Here is a 19,090-nt window from a genome sequence, read left to right as displayed (position 1 = left end):
TATATGTTTGCAAATAGATTCGAAGTTCACTCTGCAAAGCAGGACTCCTGTTCAGAGGCCCAACCTTCCTCTAAAAGTTCATCGCAATTTCTCCCTACAACACTAGAGTTGAAATCCTTGTTCCTCCAAAGGCAGCGGAAAGCTCAGGCAGAGGGAGGCGGTAACATCGTTCTGTGCCACGTGTGGCAGGGAGCTGTGTGGGCCACGCAGCATCCATGCAGCTGGAGCTGCTGTTCCTCACATTGCTCCAGCTGCTGCTCTGGACTCCTGGAAGTGAACTGAAATATTGTGCTGGGAAGAAGATAACAGAGAAAATTCCTCCCTGACCATTCTGAGGACCTACGCACACTGGTGCTGCCTGAGTTAGGGCCACATCCCAGCCCTATAAATCTAAGTTAAACATTTTTCTTATAATGCAGCTTATTTCACAGTTCTAAAGTTATCTGTTTTACAATATTTTATAAAATATTTTCTCACTCATTTTGTATGCTATGAAAGAAATGATATAATGTGTTGCTACAACTGGCTAGGAATCATTTGAGTCCTGGAGAATCGCTATAGGAGCTGCTTGAGCAGGTGGCAGCAGATTTTCCATCACTTGAACCTTAGAGCTGCAATTAGATCCTTTTGCAGAGGATTCTCATCTAAGCTACAGTTTTGAAGATAGAATAAGAAGTTTATTAGCCTGTATTTTTTTTTGCAGTGCATATGAGATAACAATAAACAGATCTTCTGTTTATCTTTCAGTTCTTATGGACTGTAAAATCTGCCTTTTTTTTTTTGTAATATTATATATGGCCTAAATACCACAAATATTTGTGATTTTCAGTATTAATTGAGCACCTCAGTGTGTGCTGGTTTGCTGGAGTAAACATGCTCCTTTTACTTCAAACTTCTGCTCATTAAAAACAGATAGTTTTATCATACATATATATATATATGCACATAATCTCTCCATCCCAGTTCATTAAAATTGACACGAGTTTTGTTGTTGGTTCAGTGTCACTGCTCAATGGGAGCTTCTGCACAGTTAGTCTTCAGTCTCTCATGTATCATTTGTCCATATGTGAAAACATAAACTAGCTAAAATTTCTGGGTATCAACTTCATTTTTCATGTTTCCAGAAGTCTGAGGTTCTCAGGCAAGTATCCTTTCCTTGTTTTCCTTGCAGCTATTGTTAAATTGCATTAGAAGGTAATTTTGGGGTCTTTTGTGTTTTGTGCTGTCTCTCAGGAACATCAATGTGGAAATTCATCAGACAAAATGCCTTGCTTGCAGCAGTGCAATAGCATTCAATAGAAAGGAAAATATTGAAATAACTTTACTAAGTGACTAAAATTGTTCAAATGAATTACAAATGATATCTAAATCAAATTTAAAAGGAGACTGTCTAGACCTACTAAGAAAGAAGGCATTTAGTGAAGCTCTATCCCCGGCTCTTCAGAGAACAGTAATTCTTTCCCTCCTCTACATGCAAGATGATTCACTTAGGAAGAAATGCCTTCCAGGAGAAGGAATGGTGTGAAAAGGCGAATACTCAGCTATTTTTTTTTTCTATAACAAGCAAAAGTTTCAAAACTGAAAAAAACACATTTGCTCCAGAGAATCAACCACAAGAAGTGACCAGGAAGCGGTGGCCGATGGCTGGTTTGTGGATCTTGCTCCAAGGAACACGCCATGCCACCGCTAGTGCCATTGAATCCAGCACTGTCACCCTTAGAATCAGGCTATGTTTCATTCTTGCAGGTTCTCACAACCTGGCCCTACAGGAATGAAGTTCCTAGCAGCAATGAACTATTTTCCCGTGCATGCTGCTCTGCACATTCATAATGCATCTGAAATTTTTTTTTTAGATTTGTGTCTATTCTTGGCTCCGAGGTTCCTTACAGAATCCACGCAACATGCAGTGCCTGGCGCTATGCGCAGTTCAGCTCGCCCTGCCCGGCAGCAGCATTAGTGTCTGTCCAGACAGTTTCTCTATGCGGATTCAAACACCGATGCGGTCCAGAGGTTAACGCAGCGGGGAGAAAGGAGAGGGCTCCAAAATATTGGGAATCTCCCTAAGGACTTCAGGGCAGCCGTAACACCTGCAGTCCTTTTGGAAGGTAATGTTTGGCAATAGACTTGCAGGCTTAAATTGGTAGGTGAGCACTTTACATTCCCCTGGTTTGCTCCGGACTCCTCACTGCTCGGGAGCATCTGTCCCTCCGTGATGTCCTAGGAGAACAGGATGCCACTGCTCAGCCTCTGGAAATGCCCCTATTTTCTCTAAGGCAGGAAATCATACTAATTTCTGTATCTTTTCTACAGACTTTTCTGCAAGCAGGCTCTTTCTGATTTGCTCTATTTTATTTTTTTTTTTAACTGCAAAACACAAAAATCCTTCCAGCATTCTTCCCCCCCGCACCTCCCTGCAAACTTACCTTGCAGTATTTTGGTAGCATGATATTATCCCGCACTGGCCTGTCCTCCCCGGAGCCCGGCAGCAGAGTCCAAGCGCAGTCATTAATCCGGGCGAGCGCCGCGGTCTCCCGCTCGCGCCGGCCCCGCGCGGCCCCGGCCGCCTCGGCGCCGTCGCAGGGCGCTCTGCGGCCCGGCCGAGCAGCGCTCCGGCCTCCGCGGCCGCCCTGCTAATGGTCGGTGCTGCTTTGGCAGCGTGGGGCAGGAGCAGGAAGCTTTTACTGCGCCTGGGTTCCTGTCAGTGCTACTAATTCAATCACTTACCTATGCAATAAATTCACATGAAAAATTAACAAAAACCTAGCTGGCAGCAGTGCCCTCTGATCTTTATTTTTTTTTCCTCTCTAAAAACTATGCAGTTTTCTTTTAAAATTATTGACTTTAATGGTTTCTGGATAATATCTGTATGTTCTGTATTTCAGCATTTGGTGAAAAAGGCCTTTTGCTTTTATTGCTAAATGACGTCTCCGTATCACTTCATGGCATGCGCTATTTAGCTGCTATTTCTTGCATTAGGTTCTCTTCCAGTCACCCCTTCAACTCTGAGGGCTCTGTGCAAATCTCAGTGAGGGTCCAGCTCAGCACCTTGCAGTGGGCTCTTCCATTTGTATCAGAATCTGTCTAGTTTTATTTTATTTTACATCTCTAAGCTTTTCTACGGACAACTTTTTGATATGATCATTAGTGCTAAGAGCTCTAAGAGCAGTGCAGCATATGGGGGGAATAGGGCTCCTTCCTCCTCCTCCCCAAGAACCTCTAGGGAACTGAGGTCCCCATTATCTCCCTTCTCCTTTCTTCTGAGAGGCTGGTGACTGATCTCCCCTGGGGAGCTGGCCTGAGCTCCTGCCAGCTCAGGACTGCGGCTTCTGTGGTCTAACAACCAAGTGGTGCCTTTGAATTTGCAAAGAGCAACCTGAAGTAAAAGTTAAGGCCCTTAGCAGTGGGCTTCTTTTACACTGTTTTTCCTTGCATAGCTCCAGAGTGAGGGTGAAAGACAGTGTGGATGTTCTCCTCACCTATCCACAGGGCAGGCTGAGATTCATGCTGTTAATGGCGCAAGTTGTCCAGGCTGCTGGGGACCTCAGTGAAATTTGGGACACCTGGGCCATCCTCCTCCTGGGGCCATCCTATGCCGTGCTCTAGTGGTAGGGCTGTCTGTGCCATAGGTCACTAGTTGGGCATTTTTACACCGCAGCAAAGTAGCCATAATTGTAAACATTTGTGATGTAAACATTTTATTCTTAAACTCCAGTGTTTATTAACGTGGTTTACCTGAATTAGAGACAGAGACATCTTAGTCATCTATAAAATGCCTTTTTTTAAGGCTTTTGTCCCTTTCATCAGGTATGGCTATATGGACTAGGTAGATGCATTTGATGCATTCTCGTCTTCATAATTTCCAGATGCTTTAATAGGGCTCCTAATTTCTGTATTAACAGCCTTTTCCTTTCACACTTGCAATGATTTCCTGTCATTTCTCACAGCACACTCATTGCCTGCACTTCTCTCAGATGCCTTCACACTGGATCTACACCCTTGGATAAACTCTTTCATTTCCTACCTTTTCTGTATCTTGAAAGTCCATTTGAAAATATACTGGGACAGTAGTTGTATTTTTTTACACCCGGTTGCCCCAGTGTCAGGAATAGTTTGTTCCTTATGCTCTTAAAATTATCAAATGATATGTTATTAGCCTTAGAGGAGTCATCATGAGACCAGGGCATCCCATCTGAGAAAAGTACAAGGTGTATCTGTTGCATTACATTGCTATTTTTCTGTATGATATATGAAAAATGAGGGAAAAAAAACTTTCACTGTAAACTACAGGTAAACAAGACTTTCAAAATGCACTGAGAAATGCTAGCCTATTCCTGCAAGACCGTATAATTTGCCAGAATGTATATGTGCAGCAAATTGATCTGTGCAAATCAAAAGCCAATTTTCTGTGTATTCATCCCAGACCATTTCTATGCTTTTTTTTTTTTTTTTTTTTTTTTTTTTTTCCTGTTTTGTAGTTCTGTTGTTGTTTTAGTTTTTAGTTACCCATTCATGGTTCTCTGTTATGGTCATGCTCATCTGTTTCTATACTACTTCTTATCAGCAGTGTCCCAGAAAGAAGTGTTAAATTTCCTTGGCCAGATGTGCACACTTTGAATGCAGCTGCTGGTCGTTGGGTTGCCATTATCCATCTAGTCTCTTCTGGCACGAATTCAGCTAAGTGAAAGGGACTGCCTTCTGTAACATGCTGTTACACTATTACTTTGATATGAAATCTGGTAAAAAGATGAGATGCAAATCTGGAGACGATTTTGAAGATGACTTTTCAATGTTATCAGAATAAAAAATCAACTTGTTGAAGAACTTAAGACCTGGCACGTTTGCACCTGGAAGAAGTTCATCTTTGCTGGCAAAAGAGACTCCAGCTTCCCTAACTGTCCTGCTTAGTACCTTTCCCCAGTGCGGAGCTCTCAGGTAAGGGAATCCCTCTATTCCCACACAGACGATTGTGCTCAGTCTCCAAATGTCTCTCTCTCTCCCCAGATCTGAGCCCAGCGCTTCTTTTGCCAAGCCCTATTAACAACAGTTTCCCTGAAACTGTCTAACAGAGGTTGAGTATATTTCTCAACTAACCTATTGGGAGAAATGACCTAAAAATAATGGCACCTGCTTCTCTTACAGATAGAATAGATCATATTTAATACTCCTCAAATTATGTAATACGCAGTTTAATCTTTCAGCTGTTTATGCAAAAAGTAGATAATGCATTTTGTATAAATGTGGTGCATACAGGTATGAATCCCTGAAGCAAAATTTAGCCAAGTTATATACTAATTATTTCTCTGTCGTCACAAAATTAAGATATCCCTTTTAAGGGTTATGTTATTTTGAGCCTATGAAGCAATATCTCCTACTGCAACATACTCCATATAAAATGCCACTTTCAATTGAAGTTAATGGTATGTTTGTCACGGATTTTGTTGAGACCAGGATTTCACTGAGGGAGACGAGGCATTCACAGGACAGCACTGTTTTCAAAGGCATCTTGCAGTACATGAGTAGCTGGTGCCATGATCCCGTGCAGTAATAAGTATTAATAAAAAGATGACATAAAATTTGTCATAGATTTCTGCCTTGTTTTGAATTAATATTTGAATAATATGATTCTCATATATGATTCAGAATTTTTCTTCTCAGTTATTTTACAACCCATCAACACAAATGCTGATGGATTGCCCAAAACTTGCCAGAGAGAAACACCTGGTAACTGTATATACCAAATGACAGTTTCACTTATTATTTAGTGAGAACATGCAAATATAAGTGAGAACAGAATTTATTTGCTTTCTGCAATATATTTATTTTGTGCTTTATGGAAAGGATTAAAAGATTTAACGAAAAACTAAGGATGAGTGGAGATGGACTTCTAAGTAGTGTTCCTATTGCATTTCAAGAAGTGTCACTTATCAAGAATCAAGAAAGAGAGCATGACAAAAATATAGAAGCATAATTCTCTTTGACTAGTAAACTTATCAGAGTACTCTGTAAAGTGTGAGCAGATGTTTGGTAGGTATATATTTAGCTGTCAGCTGAAGTGGGAATGGTATTCCAGCCATCATGTCTTTGATTTCAAAATAAAAGGTAAACCATAATTCGTTATATGACTATCAGTGATAGCTCTAATTTTCCGCTTGCAGAGGTGTGTAAATGTGTTCCTTTTGCACTCTCTGCTGACCACTGGCCAAAAGATTATGCAGCTGAAGCTTTCTTGGCTGCTGAAATGCTAGGTAGGAGTTTCATTTTTATAACTGATGATCTAGGAATAAAGACTAGAAATCAAAGGATGTCTGTCTGCAGTGATATCTCTGAAGCATCATACAGATGCTTAACTCATTTGCGATGGCTAGTCCAAAAAAAAAGTTGATTACTTAAATATGTATTAGTGTAAGCCAAGCATTCCATTACATTAAGAATGGAGCCATGCAAAAGTCAATAGAAAACTCATTATTCCTGTATTTTCCATTTGCAAATTTTCAGCTAATTGAAACTGTTCAGTGGGCACATTATGTACATGTATTCTAGCCACTTGACAAACGATGTCTTCATATATTCAGTTTTCTAGTCAATAGCCATCTCTTGGTACATAGTAGTTCTGCTCCTCATTCTGTTAATCATGCCTGATGCGGAGCACAATTTAGTGCATTTGTGTGCAATAAGGAAAATACTCTCATTTGTGCATTTACATAAAATCTTGTCTTGAAGCTTTAGCTATTCCCCAAATACACAAAATACGTATGCAACAACCTGAATGCACAGCTGCTTCCTAATGATTAATGAGGCTGACTCAGTTCCTTGGAATTTTAGTTCAAACTTTATTTCTGATATTTATTGAACTATGATTGAGTAAAGGGCAGTAAAATTTTGCTTCTCTTAGACAACTATAAAACACTTAATTCAGAATTGTTCTTTCACCAATTCATACTAGGCTCGTGTATGTGCTTCATCAGTACCTGATCAAATGTCCGAACCAAAGCAAAAAATACTTTGCAAATAACTGTTAGTTTCTTGTGTACAGGTAGGAAGTGAGGAAATTAAGTTATCAAATTACCCTCCTGTTTCCTTGCTACATAAATTTAGCAATATGTTTTTGTACATTTTTGACTAGCCATTAGCCAGTGTTCTCATCTATCTAGAAAATCTTTCCTGGCTTGGCTCCTGAATTTCTGAAATACAGGTACCAGAAGGATGCTCACAGCAACTGCTAGCATTCGAGATTGGCAAGGGTATAATGCTCTTCTCCAGCTGTGGTGGAGTGAGGAGGAACATCTGTCTGATACATGAAGGGAGGCAAATTGCAGTTGTCATGATCTGAGTGATGAGGCCCTGGAGTAGTTTTATGAACCTGAATTAGAAACCTGATTTATGAAGCCCAAATCCGTTTCTGACTCACCATATCAGAAGGGAAATGGAGCTGACTTGAAGACATGGTTTTGTGATCACTTCAAAGAGAACAGTTCAAAGTGAGTTCAGTAGATTTTCCCTGATAAGGACAGAGTTCTCTTACTTAAGAACATAAACATAAACACAATTATTTAGAGCTTGAAGCTATTATGATGACGGTTTAGTTGCTCCTCTCCCATTGTTTATACAAAGCCATGAATTGACTCTTTACTCCAAGAGATAAAGTCTCCTCTCCTCAGTTCCATTTACTTTTTACAGCTGTTTGCTTGCTTGGTAATTTTAGCTCCTCTTAGGTGTACCCTGAAAACAAGGGCAAACAAGTGTCAGAGCAGGAATTTAAGTTCCCATTTTTACTAGGGCAGCTGCAGTGAGAAGGGGCCTGTGTTCCGGGAGATGCTCCTGGAATACACTTACAAGCAGCATCTACTGTTACTATTAACATTGCATTTCTGAGGCTTCGGAGCCTCCGGAGGCAGAAGGTGGTGACAGCGGGGAGAACGAGCTCTCCTAATCCTCCCTATCCTACCTCTCCCCAGGTCACTGAAAATATCCCTGCTGATGCCAATGGCTTCTGGTTTAGGTGCTCATGCACATGTAGGTTGGCTGTTATTAAAATCAGCTTGTGCTTACTGTTATGCAATATTAAAATAGTTGCTGATTTCAGACCCTCAGTGCCTGCTTGCTGGAACAAGAATACCAGATGGGGAAAAGCTTCAGTGTTTTGAGTGTGAATCATTGAGTTTAGCTGTGAGGGGCAAATACATTTCCTCTGGTTAATAACGTTTTACGTGCAGCAAAGCCATCAATTCAGCCGAGTGGGAGCCTCGAGGCTTTAGGGAGCCAGCTGAGAGCGTTCAGCCGGGAGCTCGGCTCGGCGGGTAGGCACAGGAGCACCACGTAGTCCGTGACGTTGGACTGGGGCCATGGGAGGAGACTTGGGACCCATCTGTCAGCTCCTATGGTGGGCTCTGAGCAGGAGGTTACAGCAGCTGGGAAGCACATCAAGCCCTCCACAACCAAAGGGGGAAGATTTCCGACTTCTTGCAGCTGAGCATTTTCCTGTTACTGAGCAGGAGTCAGGTCTGCTTCTGCTGCAGTCAGAGGAGTTTCAGGAGAAAAAGCGGGTGTTGCTGGTGACTGAGTTTCGGTCCTCTGCTCTTATAGGCAGTATGTCCTACAAACTCTTCCATAAATTGATTGTGCTTCATCTTTAAAGTAATTAGGTTTTTCTGCCTCCACCATCCTAGTTGGAAGGCTATAGCAAAACTTGATTGCTGTAATGATTAGAAACCTTCTTCTAATTTCCAACCTAAATTTATTCACAGCCAGTTAACATCCATTTGTTCTTATGCCAATTTTGTCCTTAGCTAATTTAGGTTTTTCCCTATCTGGTGTTTATCTCCCTGATGCATTTACATGCTGTGATTATGCTCCCGCTGAGCCCTCATTTTGCTAAATGAAATAAGCCAAAATTTTTGGTCTTCTGATAAGATGGATTCTCCTTCCCCTCCATTATCCTTCTTTGGACCCGTTTCTGTGGCTCTCTTGATCAGATCTGTCAAGAACACAGAATACAGGGTGCCTGGTTGAAAATCTGCTCACGTATTGTAAACTGGCATTGATGCTTTCCTGACTCTTCTGGAAATACCTCTGCTAGAACTGGAACTGCATCTGTCTGTATCATATTAATAGCTTATAGTCATCTTGTATGTCTAGGTCTTCCTAATCACTTCTGAGTAATAGTTTACAGCCTTGGGTGAACTTCTTTTGTTGTTTGTGGTGCTCAAACTCACCTCGTACTGTTTACACTTCATTGTATTGGTATTGTTCCATCTTGAAGTACAGTTTTCCCTGTATGGTCATCATGATCATCACCAGTGCTGATGATGTCTTAGCATCTTAATAATTGAGATTATTAGCTCTGAAGCTTCTTTCACAGTTCCCAGCCACTTGCCTGAGCTGCAGGTTTCTAATACTCCTACATCTCTGACCTGGAGAAATTCCATACCTCCCACATTCCAGTTGTCTTCAGTTATGTCTTCCCTGACTTTATCAAAATGTTTCGCTGATGCAGGCAAAATAACCTGGCTTACAGACCATTTTTATTTAATTTTGCATTTAATATGAACAGGATCAACTTATAACCAATCAAGTCAATCATCATCACTTCTCTAATATTTTACTGTTTACCAGGTCTGAGGCTAATACAAAACCATTTCTTCTATGGCAATCCGAAGATAAATCTGATTTCACATCCATGAATACGTGAGTCTTAACACTGTTGGTGTCATTTGTTCCTTAATGTACATGTGGGAAATCCTAACAATTACATTATGGAAAGCTCTAACTATAGCCAAAACTGTTCACTTAGCAGATGTCTAACATTACTCCACCAGTACTTATTTGCTGTTCCTTCTCCAGACTGATGTTGCCTCCATTACCATTATCAGTGTTCACATTTTTTATTTCTTTCTAGTTAATGCGTCAGTGATAGACAGCACCTTGGCATCGTTGACTTTCTGTCTCTCCTCAGCAGCACATATACTTAATTCTGAGTTCTCCAGGGTTCTTCCACTAAGCTTCCATACAGTCCCCAGCTGTCTTCAATAATTTGAGTCTGCTGTTTTGTTGCAGAGCTTCAGATAAGTTCCTGCACCCTTTTCAGTGTATGCTCCATTATGCATGTGCTGGCCCCATTAAGTGCTCTGCTAACATGAACAGTGCATTCTGTTGCCCAGAATACCAGCCCTTCCTTCCTTCTCGCACCCATTCCTCTGCCCTTCCTTCATCATCTGGTGCAATCAAGCACCATTTACCTGCTTTCTTTTGACCAGCAACCTAGAGATAAAATGACTCTTATCTAACCTCCTGTTATTTTTATTTCAAGAAGTGTTTGTAACTTCTTGGTCATTCTTCCTTGTATTTCTTCTTCACAGCCTTAAAATTGTCCTGGTTGTTGGAAGGAGTGTTGGATGGTAAACAGCATCTACATTTGAAGCCTGTAACTGGAAATTTATCCTCCCTGTTAAATTTCAGTGAATGACAGTAGAAATAACTTCTCACTTCAATGAGACACATATTGTGCTACACTCATTATTTTGTGAATCATTTCTATTACTGTGGTGCTCAAGGTCGTAGTGGAGGCTAAGACAATTCTCCTGCTTTACTTAAATAATATTCATCTGTTCTTTTGAGTAAGATCATTACTGAGTTTTTTCAGAACTTTCTATTACAGGATTCTCCCGAAGAGTTTCAAAGGTGCTGGCAGATTACCATCATGTCAAAATGTGATGTTTTCTATCAATGTTGCCTAATATCCTCAAATACTAAAGCTTTGATTTATCATAGTCTTTGCTTATTCCTATGTTTATGTTTGTTACATTGAACACAGTAAATTCAGTGAACTTGAACTCTAATATTCTCCGTGTTATTCATATCTTCTTGAGAGAGATGGACTCTATATTCCAGGGTGGGCCTAAACAGACAGTATTATTTCTCAGTTGGCTTTTCATGAGCACTTGGTAAGAGTTCCTGAACCTTTGTCTTGATTCAAGCACCACTTAGATAATGTTGGATTAGAAAATGCAATTAGTACCAGCTTTTCTCTCCCTGTTCAGGACATGCTGCAGTCACTACTTGACACTGTAACTTTGGGACTGACTCGGTGATATTAGGAAGGCAGGGATTAATGTGAAAAGCTTGGAAACCAATTATGCTTGTATTTGCATCAGTTTCACTCATGTAAATGAAGACACAGCTGGCTCTGCTGTTGTTCACGGCTAATCTGTTCACGGCAATGACTTCTACGTGTTCAGTTAAGTAATGTGTGACAGGTAAGGAAAATGTTAAAGGCTTCAGCTTTTGAATACTAGTGTATGAAGCCAGAATATTGACAGTAAAAAAAAATTACAAAGAAAATTTTGGCTAGTCCTAAAATAAATGTTAGGATGTTAGATACATCCTAAAGTTGTTTTGAAATGTCAGTGGATGAAAATACTTATAGTTCTTTTCTGCGGATTGTAACAGAAAAGAAATTCTTAACATAGGCAAGAAGAACTGCATGTCTGAGTTCATTCAACATACAACATATGTTTGTGTTATCATACTGACAGCCTCTAGGAGTATAGCTGTTACTTTGTGTGCTAATTGAACGATGGTGCCCAAAGATACTTATCAGGAAGGCTGTTTTATATTCAGCTGTCATGCTAGGACAAGAAAGACTGACAGGAAGTGAAGAGCAGCTGGAAGGTAACAGATGACCAAGTGGACATGAAGTAGCAAAGTGTTCCCATGTTTTCCACAGCAAGTCAACGGGCTGTAGTGTGGGATTTTTGTCTGGGGCTTGTTATTTAGAGACAAGCATATGAGAAAAGAGAACTCGTGGACACTGATCCACCCTACAAACATGCTGTAGTGGTTATAGGTAGACTCTTTTAAAGCCAGCTACTTTCCTCTCGTTGGTCTTTTCTTGCCTCCTAGTTCAGATTTAGTTTGTGGGCAGAGGGCTGCTGGCAGCAAAGTCCTCAGTGCTCAGTTTGCTCCTTCCTGCTTGTGACAGTGGACTTCAGGGTGGATTGTTTTTGCCTTTGCAACCTGATGATGCCCTCTTTGTACCCAGGGTGCAGTGATGTCTTGGGGGAGCTGCTGCCCTGCCATGAGCACCTTACAGGGAACTGGGCTGCAGACATGTCAGGAGGCCAGACCCCTAGGGAAGAGCCCTTGAAAGTGGGCAAAGAGGAGAAAATGAGCAACTAGGACAAAGGGAGAGAAGAAACGAATAGGACAACTCTGAGTGTCTTATTGGGACATAGAGAGGAGGAGGAAGCAAACCGGGGACTTAAATCTAATGTACCAACCCAATGAAGGTTTAAACAAAGTTTGGAAGCAACTGCTGTAATAGTAAGATGTGACTAATATACAAACTTTGGAAAAATCACATGCAGTGGCAGCTAATGTCTCTTTGCCTCATTAAAGTCTCATCAGCTTATGATGAGATAAGGGTTTTTTTTCCCCATCAGTATAATGTTTTGAATGCTTAATATTTAGACTTTATTTATATGCAGATAAACTGTTCAAACTGAAACTCATGTACTAATGACTCAGAATTTCTTAAGTCTGAGAAGAACAGCAATGAAATATCACAGTGCTCACAACTGTAGCTTGGTTGGAGAATTTGCTGAGTATGGTCTTTGTGATCCCCAGGCATTTGGTTAGTAATGTTAGCAGACAATGATAAAAGTCACCTCCTAGTTTACATGTCGTGACACCTGATCTGGAAGACAACTACTTCTGTCTGGTTTGCAGTATCAGCTCTTTTCAAAAGAGGCAAAATTTGCACTTTCAGAAAGTGCAGGCTTATATTCTCTGATACAAATAATTAGTGGATGCCCCTGGGCTAGGTATGTAAGAAAAACAAACTACTCAGATTCATTCTAGGTAATAACCTAACATTTCAGCCATTTTCTTTACTAACTATTGCAAAAACAGTAGCAGATTAAATTAGTTTGTCTTAAGCAGTTAGATCTGTTTTAGGCATTGAAAACCATGGTTAAAGTTTCAGGAGACTGGGCTTGCTTAGACACAATATTTTTATAAATTATGTACTGTCTTCTGAAGATGAATGTTTTTGAAGACTTCATGTCCTTAAGTGAACTCTAAATTTCTGGAAGTTGTTATCTTCCCTACACCTTCCATTCATGCACCTTGACCTGTTTGGATATTTTGTCCTAATCTAGTTTCAGTGCTTTTTTTTTTTTCCTCCCTGCTTCTGGCCTCCATCCTTTGCACAAGCAGTTTCACTTAGATTTTTCCATTCTAAGCCTTTGGACTTAGCACTTTGCCTCCCTCTGTTACATTAACAGCAGGCCCTATTAAACTAATTAGTTTTGAAATATGTGATGTGTCAGCTAAATAATAAAAATAGACTGACTCTCTGAAATAGACACGTGTGCAGAGCAATATATTACAGACATGCAAACACGAACCCTGCTCATTCTGACTGTCAGTTATATAACAGCAGGCAGCCCTGATGTATGGGCAGTTGATATCACTGTATGTGACAAGAATATCTGTGCATATAGATAAAGACCACATTAATAAATCAGAGTTTAAAAATTCAAAGCTTGAACCTGAAAAAAATCAAAGCAGTTGTGTAGTTTTACCTGAACACTGCCAGGTAAACACTCAACTCACTGTTGATCATCAAACCTTGATTTTAGTAATTGTGTGGGTGCATTTTATGACATTGAGAATATGATTACAAAATTAGCTACTATTGAAGCACAGCAGACATGGCAGGTAATCAGCGTGGACAAGGTACGCAAAGCAAAATGGACACACGAAAAGATGACTGAGCTTAGTCTAGCTGTATGATGGAGCTAGAGGTAAAATCCAGGTTCCTAGATGTCTAGTTTAAAGAACTACTGCTGCAGCACATTGACATAAATTGTGAAAGTAATGGTGGCTTTAAAAAACAAGGTGTGATTTCTGGAGTAAAAGTGAAAGTTAAGCATGGGAATCAAACTGCTGGGTTGCTATTTTTTTTCTTCCTGTTGTATTCCTTTGTTTTGAATGCATTTAATTTATTTAGTAAGAATTGCTCTTAATTCAGATCCAGCAAAAATGTGCTGGCTGCTGACAGTTTCTGAGCCTTCACAAGATTTTCTCCTAGGTCCTTATAAAAACAAGAAACGCTGGTCTATAGCAGCATTGCAAAGCCTCACAAATTGTACACTCGCAGTGTGCTGCTTAGCCGAGAGCAGTTGCTCACCTACTTTCTTTGAGTGAATTTCTTCAGTGAAAACAAGCTCATTATTTTTAGCTTGTTTCACTTATAAGCAGTTCATAAGCTGCTTCTCAAAACTTCTAAAAGCAGCTAGTGAAAAAGAACAAAACTAAAAGGAAAATGTACCGCCGTATATGGGGCCCTGGTATTGTGAGTAGTTTTGGAAAATGTTTGTAATAATGAAAATTATCAGTTTGTCATATTGGCATTTCAGCAAGGTTGGGAGCAGTGATTCACCAGCATCACTGCGGAGCCAATAACATTCCAGCGAGGTGCCCAGTTTTTGAGAATTTTGCACCTCAGCGTTACTAACTTTTTTTTGATCTTAACAGCTGAACAAAGATGCAGTTTAACATTCAATTCAGTTTTGTGTTGCGCCTATTCATTAAAGGGCATTTTACTCACGGCTAAAATGCATAGCTGAGAGATTCCGATTCTGTAGTCATAATTGATTAATAGCTTGCTTTTTATGTATTTTAAGTACTAGTGTAACCAACACTGATGCAGTATTTTTAATAGGATGCAGCGTGCAGCAGCAGCTAATCTTGAGGCAATTCTGCTTCACTTTTCCCAGTACAGTAGCTGTGTCTTAAGCGCTGGAAAAATCAGGGCAAAAATGCTTTTCAGAACTTTTAAAATATTTACCAATGCTTTTCAGGCCTAGCAAAACATGCGATGCCTTTGGGGTTTGCAGGAATTTTCATGTGCACGGAATTATTCCTGTTCTAGACCCCCTGAGATCACATACGTGTGTGTTTGAAGACTGGGACAGTCATGAGCAACATGGATTATTTCACTTGCAGGTGAAATGCCCATAACAGAATGTTAAATATCTTTAGCAATCCACAACACAGTGGTTAAGGGCACGAAGTGTGCAGTTAAAAGTTTAGGAGCCTGTAGCTATCTGATCTGGAATTTGGCCAAGGCATCGTGACTAATAAGCCTGTTTTTACCAAAAAAGTGCCAGAGGATCTGATAGCCGCTGCGGTCAGGATTTCTGCTTGCTCTGAATTAAGACATCTCCCAACACGACACGGCCACACGTAAATCCCCATACCAATATTTGGCAAAGCACCTCTTCCCGTTCAAGCATTTCTGTTGGAGAAAGCTGACTCCAAGGCAAGGATTTTTCAAAGGATTACTCAGTTACTTCTATTCTATATTAAGTCAGTTTTTTTTTTTTCTCTAACAGATTTAAATGGGAGGCAGAATACTGCCGAAAATCCCGTTCTATAGTTAAAACTTACCTGCCACCATAAAACTCTCATAAAGTCAATGTCTCCACATTAGAAGGACTGATTCCAGGTACATCCTACACTGGAAAAAACCTCTGAAGCAGCTTGTGGTTGGTTGTTAAAATGGTAGACATTTGAGAACAGTGGCTGTGGGATGAATTCAACTCCTGTGCCGCTTCCATCTGACCTACTACTGTTTCCTCACAGAAGATAGGAAGCAGCTCACACTGCTCTGCACCCCGTCTCCTTCGCCTGGCCATCTCAGCATTTGGAACCAGTATTTCTGCCATACTGGAAGAAACTTCTGCAGCGCTGTGCTGCGTTGCACCCCATTCCTGTCCTGCCTCTCCTGAGGACTGTTTTGCCTTTCCCCAATTATTTTATATAAAGATGTACAGCGCACAAGCAACACAAAGCTGGTCTCACAGAACGGTGCTGGAAATGTAAAGATAGTGGCTGAACCTGGCACTGGTTCAGTACTGTAAAGCACAACCTTATAGTTGTTGGAATTTTAGCTGGGGAATTTTAGTATTTCTGTGTTGGGAGCAGTCATTTGCAAAACATCAAGAGGGAACTCTAAAAGCTTGGTGCTCGGAATAAACTACATGCTTTTCTGGGGTTCAAAAAAATAAAGTAGGATGTGTGCTATAAGCTCGGGCTTAACAGGAGGTGCTCGTAAGGCCTGATACAGGGAAGCACTTTGAGTGCCATCAACAGGGCCTAAACACCAAGTGTGTTTCTTCTACTCTTGCAGGATTTATTGAGCTCAGTCGGAGAATGCCCACCGAAGCCCGGACTGCTGATGCCTGGCCAAGATGGGTAAGTTCTCAGATTGCCTAATTACATTCATTAAAATGTTAAAGCCATTAACGTTGTGCTCCTTCAAACGTCTCCCCTCTACTGGGTGAGTTGCGGCAGGTCATTAATAAAACCTTGCCTCAGTAAACATCTTCTAAAGTAATGGCACCGAAGAAATATTTCTGCAGATTTTAGTTATACCTATGAAAACAAAGCAGGTTTTGCTTGACAAACAGGGGCAGCTGCTTTTAGTGTCTTTAGAGAGAGGTAAGATTGGCAGGAAATTGCAAGTAGTTTCCCTCCAGTTGGTCGCTAAGTCTTAACATATGTCACAGAGCTATTCGGAGCAGGTCTGTAATGCTTAGCATGAGTCTCCATTGCTCCTGGCGTGTGGTGTGGTACTGTGCTTGTAGCCTGTGATAGTTTGTACTCCAGGATGGTTTAATAAACATTATATTAGAGTATTTCATTGAAAAGTAATTTGCCCTTTTTGTGTGACTCAAATACTCTAATTAAGGATATAGTAAACATCAACATTTCTGTGATGCTTTAGGCTTTTTTTCAGTTGTCTGAAGAACAAAAATGCCTCCTGTTAGAACAGAAATACATTTAAAAGTTCAGCTGATTAAGTCAGTTTTTTTTTTTTTGATTGTGACAGGTGCACTGAAGAGTATTGCAATTTAGCAAACTTTTACGTAAATGTGATTGGAACTAGATTACGTGTGGTCTAGAAAGATGTATTTTATAAGAAATTTTAAAGAACACCAGTAGTAACATCTTGGTATGTTTTGAACTGATCTTTCTACCACAAATTTAATTTCAAATATGAGTCATTTGCTAAAAATCCGATCTTTTACTAACAGTAGCTTACAACTCAGCACTCTCTTACACTTCCCTTTAAAAAGGGTTACGCATCACTTGAAGCCTTGTGATGTAACTAGTGGCAAAGAACTTGTGCTGTGTGAAGGGTATCAATACGCATCTCCTAACACCCAAGTCAGTGACAACAGTTACATGCTTGTTTTCCTGTCAGACACGAACACTTTAATTATCATAATTAGGGAGCGATCTCTGTACTCCTTTCACTGATTCCTTCTCTTGTTCAGAGCTGCTTGCTGTCTCCTCTCAAGCAGTGCCATGAGATGCTGTTTATCGGCGTTGAGATCAGACTACGCACAGGGGCAGGAGAAGCCGGTTCAGCTCCGAGAAGCCGGTGCTGAATCAGAGCCCTGGCCAGGCTTGTGCATCCTGTGCACAGCCCCGGGGCTGTCACTGCCTTAACTTTAACAGCCCTGGTGACGGGTCAGCAGGTTTTTAAGTGCTGGTTTTAAGGGTGGAATCGCGCCAGCACAAGCGGTCAGGTGCCACTTGCCCCAACGGCGGGTTCTGCGTAAACAGCCCGAGCGCTCGCAAGCGCCGCACGCCGGGCTGTGCCACGGTACGTGCCCAAAGCACTCGGTCATTGCTGGCAGGGAGCACCAAGCCAGATTGGGTCCAAAAGCAAAGAAAGGAACGGGAGAGATCCGTGCAAACCTTAACTCCCCTCCAGCACCTCCTCCTCCTCCTTCCAAACACACTTGGCTTTCTAAGGAAGAGCCACGCGAAGGGGAGCGGGAGTCAAGGTTAAAGGCATCACGTCCACAGCAGTGGCAGCTTTTTATCCGGCAAAGGCATTTGCTGCTACGGTGATGAGGACCAGCAGCATGGGGAGGCAAGATTCCTACCCCGAGCCCGGTGGTCGCTGGGCGCTTATTTGAGATTCATTTCACAAAGTCATTCCGGGGCTCTGCAAAATGAATCCTCAGCCCACGCTGGGGGCAAAATCGCAACCTGTCCCCTCTACACCCAGCACACTGCACATAGCGGGGCAGGATTTTTTTTTAGGGATTTTGCAACGCCGAGTGCTCCGTGTTCCCCCTTACAGTTTGCCCTTCACTTGACATACACGACGGGCTGCGCCCAGAGCGACATATGTCACTTAAAACACGCCGTAAAAACCCTTGTCCTCACGGAGCTCCTCGCCCAGCCCGCGGGCACGGCCCCGCGCAACTTGCGCGAGTTGCGGAGTCGCGGAGCCCCCGTCGCGCTCCTCGCGGGGCGCCCGGGGCAGCCCCCGTGCTCGCAGCGCGGCCACTTGTTGCGCGCGGCCCCGCGCCCCTCACCGCGCGCTCGGGCCGCGGGGCCCGGGCTTACCTGCATGTGGCCCTGGTACATGCTGCGGCTGCGGGCTGCGCTGCGCGGACCGGGGCGGCGGCGAGGAGCGAGCGAGGAAGGGGAAAAAAATAAAAAAGGAAGCAGGGAAAGGCAGCGCGGGGAGCTATTTTTGCAGCGGGCGCAGCCGTGTGTCCTGGGAGCTGCCGCGCGGCTCCCACACGCGCTGCGGCTGCTGCTGCTGCTGCTGCTGCTGCTGCTGCTGCCGCCGCCGCCTCCTTCCCTTCCCTTCCCCTCGCTGCCCTGCGCTCCGCTGGGCTCCGCTCGCCGCCGCTCGCCCTCCTTTTAATGCGGCGCTGCGAGCGGCGCCGGCGGCGCGGGGGGAGGCGGCGCGGCCGGGAGCGCCGCGGGGCGGAGCGGGGCCGCCCGGGGGCCTCGGGCCGGGCCCGGCCCGGCGGCCGCGCGAGCCGCTCGCCGCCTCCCCCCGGCCTTCCCCGCGCAGCGGCAGCCGCGGCCGCGCGGGCTCCGGGGCGCTGCGGCCGCCGGGCGGAGCCGCCGCGGGGTCCCGGGGTTGGGGGGCGTTCAGCGCCCCTGGGTCCTAATCCGGCCCGGCCGGAGAGAGCGGCGGCGCCTGCGGTGTCCCCGCAAACCCCGCGCCCCAGTTCCGTGTTCCCTGTCCTAGCGCCAGGCTCCCGGCTTTGCT

General features: G+C 42.9%; 1 protein-coding gene across 2 annotated transcripts in view; it reads right to left on the bottom strand.

The window, feature by feature from the left end:
* PEX5L (peroxisomal biogenesis factor 5 like) overlaps nucleotides 1-18,609 on the bottom strand; it is a 93,024-nt gene extending 74,415 nt beyond the window's left edge. Inside the window, exon 1 of one of the 2 annotated variants that reach the window (XM_088523879.1) lies at nucleotides 18,430-18,609. In XM_088523879.1, the coding sequence (XP_088380005.1) occupies nucleotides 18,430-18,450 (21 nt within the window). In that variant the 5' untranslated portion in view covers nucleotides 18,451-18,609. The remainder of the gene's footprint in view (nucleotides 1-18,429) is intronic. The other variant, XM_088523883.1, reaches the window with a different exon arrangement.
* Between the last annotated feature and the right edge of the window lie 481 nt (nucleotides 18,610-19,090).

The sequence above is a fragment of the Tinamus guttatus genome, unplaced genomic scaffold, assembly GCF_059628265.1.
Source record: "Tinamus guttatus ecotype Peru unplaced genomic scaffold, ASM5962826v1 Tinamus_guttatus_pri_ptg000198l, whole genome shotgun sequence".
In the NCBI taxonomy this organism is placed as follows: Eukaryota; Metazoa; Chordata; class Aves; order Tinamiformes; family Tinamidae; genus Tinamus; species Tinamus guttatus.
The sequence above is the reverse complement of the archived record's forward strand: the minus strand, read 5'-3'. Positions and strand labels throughout refer to the sequence as shown.